The following is a 7,741-nucleotide window of genomic DNA, read 5'->3' as shown; positions in this document are numbered from 1 at the left end:
GAAAGGGCGAGCATGTTTGGTGTGACAGGGATTCGAGCCCGCGACCCTCAGATTGCGAGTCGAGTGCCTTAACCACCTGGCCATGCCGGGCCTTCCAATAAGATAAAAAATTTGAAGTAGCAAGGATTTTCGGTACAGAAAAAGTTTTTTTATTACTAGAGATAGTTGACTGACTTTTCTTCAACACCCTATATACAATGGGTTAGAATATGATAAAGTTTATACATATTTATATATACACATTACTGGTAATTTAGTTGGTATGGCTAAAACTGACAATACTTCACAATGTAATATTTATTAAATTACTTACTTTCTAGAATATTTTGATGTCTTCGAGCTGATCGTGACATTGTACTACGACTCATGATGAACCAAGAAGACGTAATACAGAAACATATATAAATATTTTAATAGAAAATACAATTAGTAAAAACATAGTACAGACAACCGCCACAAGAGATAATAAACATTTCTCGTATTGGTGCAAGGTTTACAGTATGAATATTAGTCGTTTCGCAGTTATCAAAATCATGCCGCCTTGTAATGTCTAAACAGCTTCATGCGATAAAAAACAAAACAAAACTGAAACTACCAAACGGCTATGCATTCATATTACTAATTAACATTTCATAACACTTGTGGAAACAATCATCTTTTTTATTCCAGTGCCGGCCTTAGAACAAGCAAGACAAGCGACCGCTTGGAACTTGCTATGGTTAGGTAAAATAACAATTAGAATTACTGTAGTTATATTTTTATCTCTCGCAAAAATATAACAAAATATGTGACTTTTAGCCATTTAACTATGGGTACCTAATTTAAACGTTGTTTAAATTTTAAAAAAATATTTAGGTGGACACCCTAAGTTCGCTGTTAGCTCAACGTCTACTACAGGGCTGTGTGATCTGATTAATATTACAGCTTTGTGCCTGGTGCTTGCTAACCAAGCACTGGATTATCTCTGGTTAAATAAAAAGGGGAATATTATTTTGGTAGGAACATGTTATTTATCAGTCAAAGGCAATTCTGAATCTATACGATTTCTTGATCATGTAATAATTTACAGAGGTACGAACAAATTCTAAATGACGCAATAGAATTAAGAAGTTAATCTCAAGCAAATTAATCACTATTCACTAAATACTTTAGATAGAACATTAGTTGTTGTTGGGAAATGAAAGGGTAGTTCAAGAGATAGTGTCTGCTAATTTTCACGACTAAAGATAACAGTTATTAGACATTCACTAGGAAGTTTGATGTGAAGAGCTACCAAATTCGAGTGGGCATGCGTAGGTCCTAGATCTGGGGACAAAGTTGTGACGTAATCAATAACAGCTTAATTTATACTGTGAAACGATACGTTTATTATAATTTATTCTTCTAGAATTTGACATTATAACAACAAATATCATTACAATTTTTAAATTTTGATCACATCCAGTTAAAACCTAACACCCATTGGGTGACAACCTTCTAGTGATAGCAATATATATATATATATATATATATATATATGTGTGTAGATAAAATATATACTTGGTAACGGATCTTGACAACAAATTTTATTCTTGATTTTCCGCGCATAATAAATAACTTACTCTTTATTTTTGTAGTAAAGTCATTTTTTATTTCTGTTCACAAACCCCCTCAATTATTTTATTACTTAAGGTGTACAAAAAGTCATTATTTGCAATTAATTTAGTTATATTACCCAATCATCTTTAAACTCACATTTGTTACTTTTTACCTTTTCTATTTCTTTGCTGTTTGTCATATCCGGTAACCGGACAATTAGACATCTAATAATTGTCTAGTTGTCCGGTTACCATGCAGGTCATACAATGGAGTAAATTAAAATGTAATAAACCAATATCTATGTAGATCGAATAATGGAGTAGATTTAAACTTTTAATAAAATAGGCCTATATCTATACAGTTCATATAATCGACTAAAGTAAACTGGTAATGTAGTAGGCTTAGGTATATTATATACTTGTCATATAATGGAGAAAATTGTTGTTTTATTTTATAATAAACAAGTGGTGTCTAAATGTCCTACTTCGTCACTTTTTTAGGTGTCTAGTTGTCATGGATTCGTCATATTCTTATGCGCTATTTAATTTGTTGTTGTTTTAAAACAATCCATTTCAGGACTTTCTTTCAGTTTTGTTTACTTATTTTGTTTCTTTTTCATTCCTGTTCCTTTTTATGTCACACCTTTCATAATTGATAGTTTTTCGGTCTCCTTTTTTTTTTTTTTTTTGCCACCTCAGTCTTTAAACTGTTTCTTTAAGTCAACAGTACGATTGGATCCTCTTAAGATCGTACGATTAAAAAAAAAAGAAGTGGACTTTTTGTTCTTACATGCTTCCAGAAAGACTGGACTATTAATCTGTTCTTGATTGCAAGAAAAGTTCCGAAAATTTTGCAACCAGTCTTCTAGTACCAAGATTTTTCAATGTTTCTTCATTCATACCGTTGATCAAACTATTACAACCGAGGAAATATCACTACTCTGGCCTCAGATGTATTCTCTGTTGTGATACCACATTGATTCTGAAACTATCAGAGTGTTAACGAAAATTTTCAAGATGGTGCTTTCTTCTTAACAATTCAAGTTCATCTGTCTCATTATAGTTTCTTCCAAATCAACTTTAAGCCTAGAAACCACGAAATACTCCTAAGATTAACTTTTCTCCAACTCAAGTTGTTAAAGTCTGTCCTCCTCCTCCTTCTCAAGTAGTTCAAATTCATCCCTCACCTTCTGTTTGTGGTACTACTCAGACCGTTTCTATTCCCTTTTCTGACCTTGAAACCCAGACTAAGATAAAAACTCAAAGTAGAGCTACTTAAACAATCCCTGCACTTCTTTGCTCTGACACTGATTCACTGATGACGATTTATGACGTCACTTTTTCTTCTGACGCACTAGCTACCTGGCTATAAAACTTATCTAGCTGTGAACATTATTCTATCATCATCATTCATAAGTGCCTCATGCTATTACAAGGCGATAGATATTTTTTGTAGCTCTATTTGCCAAACTGCTTTATTTATTTGAAAACATAATATAGGTTACATTCTCTTAGAAGTAGTAACTTTTTCTTTCTTTCTTTCTGTGTACTTTCCACTTGGAATTCTAGGTGTTTGCTGATGTTTTTTTTTTGTTTCTGTTTCTGTTGAAGCTGATCTAACTCATCGTGGATTGCTTTTCTATTCTTATTACTTAGTTTAGCTTTCTCTTTATGCTTTCCACTTAAAGGTTTCATTTCGCCAAACATAACCATGTTTCAAACCGAGGTGAAAATAAATTATTGTCTTTGAACACCCCAGATTTACCCTAATATCTACCATGTTTTGTTGGTTTTTACACATTTCTTTTTAAAATTGCGGGAAACATCGGTTTAATATTATGTGAAACTAGGAAAACGTTTTAAACACTTAAAAGTTTGTAACTGAAGATTTCTAGGAAAACTTCTAAAAATTTGAAAGCTTTGGTTAAAAAATTAAAAAAGCAAAACTTAACTCTATTAAATGAAGGCGGGGAAATTAAAGAAAGCAGGATCAAAAACATGTTTTCCCTCTCATAAAGTTCAGATCAGAATCGTTTGAGAGGTTTGAAACACCTATTTTTACAAACACATACTCCTCTAAACATCTCCTGATTGAAAAACAAGTATCTAGACACGAAGCTTATCGCCCTCCCCGATGATTTGCTGTAAGTCTGGGGGGCTTAAAAGGCTAGAAATCTTGTTTCGATGTCTGCGTTGAGCACAGCACAGAAAACCTATTATGTAGCTTTGTGCTTAATAACAAACAAACAAAAATGAAGCTTCACTTCAGAATCATTATATAAAAAGTAAAAATTATTTTCGGCCCGAAAGAAAACGTCTGCTCAGAACGTGGCATTCCTTACAAACAAAGCACGCCTTGAATATGACCTCCCTGGATGCCCAGACAAGCAGGCTTAAAGGGTTCAATCAGCTGGTAGACAGACTATCAAGTTGTTAGTTACTGTTACCAACCGAGTTGCGAAACGCATGGCAGTGTGTTCCCCTGTCCTACTTGATTCTAACTATACCAAACACTTTCCATTGAACAAAGCGTTATTTATGTAAAAAAATATTACAAAATCAATGAACACCAGTTTCTCTATAATGATAGCTTTATCACGATTGTAGTATAATGTCTCTTGCTAATTTGAAATATATTAAAGTTATTTCAAGATTAAAATAATTTCAAATTTCTCTAAACCAAACATTGGTAATGTGTAATATAAATTCACACCTTCACTGGCTAACGCAAGTCTTTATTTTGTTCTTAATACAAGTAAGCCATCACACCTTTGAAACAAAGGTATTTCTACAATGTGATGCAGTTGTTTTTCTACGTAAAATTAGAGATGTGTGTAACACTGGTTATAGCACACATTTGATTATAATATAAACAAATTAATATACAATAAAATATATGAAAAATACGTCGACAAATATGCCTATGAAATTACTATAAATATAGCATAAAAAACATCAAAGGACAGGCGTAGTCGAAGAAAAAACGTACTACCCATCGTGTTAACAGTACAAAATATATATATCCGTAAATTGTGATATTTAGTGATTTAATAATGTCTAAAATACATAATAAAGATATATATGTTTAATTTGATTTACTGTCGTTTTAGTTACATAACAGAGAAGGTTTAATGTGACTTTGGCGTACACAACTTATCTCGTTCTCTTCGTTATGATGAACGATGCTGTTACAAGTGTTAAGAAACGTAACAAGGCTATATGGTTATTTTTAATATACAATAAAAATTACAAGTGTTTTTACGCAAACACTAACAATTTTTTTTCAGTTCCACGTTTAAAAATTATTATGTTTAACGGTTTCGATGTATTTCTTGACAACTATTCGATCATTAAAAGTTAATGAATTTGCGAATTCGAAGAAATTTCCGTGATAACAACTTAGTTACATTTCGTTCAGTATGACATTTTTAGTTTTAGTGTACGAATTAGTATTAATCAATAACATTTAATGATAACATGAAAGTTACAAATAATTCGTCCCATAGAGCACATTGTAATTGTTAGGAATGTTATATTTTAATACAAGTATATTAAAAAGCAAGCAGTATGTCAGACACGTGTTTAGAACAAAATAAAGCTATATCTTGTGTAAATATATATCTATCATTAACTTTATTTGTATATATTTTAGTATAATTATGCAATTCTACTATCTTGAACTCTGAGTTATTTTTTTAAATAAAAGACTAAACCTGTTATATGGTGATACATTCCAGTGAAATACTTGTATCCAAGTATAACTTGTCACAAAAACTTTTTCTGTGATTCAAGAAACCCTTAAGAAAAACAAAAATATGTTTTGCTTTTTCATATATGATCTACAACTGCAAATTACAATTAAATTTAAATATCAGTTCTAAATGGACTTTATGAATTTAAAGAAGTAAAACTTTATAGAAATAGTAATTATTAATACCATAAAATATTAAACTTTAAAGATTTCACATTAGAATAAAAATCTTAAGAATTTTTAAAAAATGTGAGCCGTTTAAAAATATATATATATAAACTTAAATACGTCCAGTTGTTCTTAAGAGAATCATTCTTTTTAAGTGAAAATAGTCTCTAACCCTCTTCTAACAGCAATATCATTTTAATTATCCATCATATAAACGGAGCTTTAAAAAGGATATGCTAATATTAAACGATAACTCGTGGTATGCTTCTGTGAAGCCTCCTTCTAAAAAGAGACATCAAGCCTCATTTTATCCCACTACCAAGCAATAAACATTTCATCTGGTAGTGGTACGTTAGGCCTACATACCTTTTCTTCATATTACGATTTAGCTGCTCAAGATTTTTTTTCCGTTCCCAACCTTCGTCCGTCTTTACCCATGCCTCACCAGGCGATCTCCAATCCTTGCTTATGAATGGCATTTTTTATTTTCTATTTATATTATAAACTTCGCTTTTTGGCAATCTGTTCTATAATCAACACAAGTATCACGATTAACTTTAATGATCAGCTGCGCTTGTGTTCACGGCTATTATGATATTGTTGACGGAAATGACGTCAGGCCACGTGACATTTACGACTATCAAGGGGAGACGGACAGCTGAGTTTACATACACATCTCACATCAATGCGTCCTATAGTACTTTCTACAACCTGTTGGATTATAATAGTAAATCCTAACATCCATATTTTTTATAAAAACACAGATATACAAAGTAATTTTTTTACAAGAAGATATAATATAAATAATTTATATAGGATAAAGTTGCAGTAATAGGAACATGATATATTTTATTTTCTGCATAGTATTAACATGGCGGATTTTACAAATAAAAACAAAGAAGTGGTTAATTTCAAAACTTTTTGATTATAATTTTAATAATAAATCATTAAAGTAGTTTCCTGGATAACATACAATTAGAAGTATTATTTCTACTAATGTGCTGCTACCTTTCGGTTAATAAAGATACTATTATTATAGGTTAAAGGACAGTCAATTTTTTAAATATATCATCTGATAAAATATAACCACTTATATTTTATTATGACCTTCTAGATTTTGGCATTTTGCGAAATTAGAATTGTATTTCATAAATATAAAAATGTACTTTTAACCATATAAGTTAAGATTTCGAAATAGAATGTTTTTAGCAACAAGTTAATAAAACTTTCACATTCATTTACAGAATATGTATCAACAATTAATAACGTATCTCTTTCGAAAAACAATAATCAGAAAAAAGTGTTTATAATAAGATGAATAATTTGCTTACACAATTCATGTACAATGTGAGCTTATACATAATACACACACACACGCGCGCGCGTTTATATGTACATATATGTACATGTATATATTAGCTGGAGTACCAGTCCGTTGGACGAATGAAATAAATACTCGTTTGTAACTTAGGATAGAAAATTGTGCTTCTATTGTTTGTTGTTGTTGTTTTTTATCCTTAACATAATAGACATTAAAAATGCAATAAAAATACATAAAGGTACCAATACTGAAAACAAAGATATGTTCTTTTCTCAGAATGCTGTCAGTATGAAATTGGATGATGGGGTACAAAACCCATTCATAACTTTCCTCATGTCACCCTGTATCACTGTATCAAGTTTGTTGCTAATTGATCAAGAAATGTGAAAACGTATAAGGAATAGATACACACATACACATATATTGACGTTTATTTATGTACAAATATATTACTTTAATGGAATATAACTTCAGATTATATAAAACCATATTGAAAAAAATTGATACTGTTGTTTCAGATGGAAAATTTGGGATCGTGTAATGATAAAATGCTAGTTTATATCTGACTTTTTTTTTAATTCTTAGAATGAATTTAAACTTAAGTTATACTCAAAATTAATTTTACCAGTGCCGATATTATAAAAAATTATCATGAGAAACAAAATACTTACAGATTTTAATTTTAGAAGGCAGCAATCCCAACTACAGTTGTAATATTCCTTTGATATATTGCGGATTTTGTTAAAAGAGTCAATAAGAAATGCTATGTAGACAAATATATCCGTAGTTATACACTAAAAACCATTTACGTAACCATTATTATACGTAAAAACCATTTGGGGCTTGAAAAACAGTGACTAAAATATAAAAAAAAAACTCTGGTTAAGAAACTTCATGTATTTTTTATTTTCGACTTCTTATGTT

General features: G+C 30.5%; 1 protein-coding gene across 2 annotated transcripts in view; it reads right to left on the bottom strand.

Moving 5' to 3' along the window:
- Nucleotides 1-6,072, bottom strand: part of LOC106458848 (F-box only protein 25-like) — a 40,386-nt gene extending 34,314 nt beyond the window's left edge. The window contains exons 1-2 of one of the 2 annotated variants that reach the window (XM_022385204.1): nucleotides 5,863-6,072; nucleotides 314-340 (exon numbers count right to left, since the gene is read on the bottom strand). In XM_022385204.1, the coding sequence (XP_022240912.1) occupies nucleotides 314-340; nucleotides 5,863-5,975 (140 nt within the window). In that variant the 5' untranslated portion in view covers nucleotides 5,976-6,072. The remainder of the gene's footprint in view (nucleotides 1-313; nucleotides 341-5,862) is intronic. The other variant, XM_013918402.2, reaches the window with a different exon arrangement.
- Between the last annotated feature and the right edge of the window lie 1,669 nt (nucleotides 6,073-7,741).

Source organism: Limulus polyphemus, unplaced genomic scaffold, assembly GCF_000517525.1.
Source record: "Limulus polyphemus unplaced genomic scaffold, Limulus_polyphemus-2.1.2 Scaffold523, whole genome shotgun sequence".
In the NCBI taxonomy this organism is placed as follows: Eukaryota; Metazoa; Arthropoda; class Merostomata; order Xiphosura; family Limulidae; genus Limulus; species Limulus polyphemus.
The sequence above is the reverse complement of the archived record's forward strand: the minus strand, read 5'-3'. Positions and strand labels throughout refer to the sequence as shown.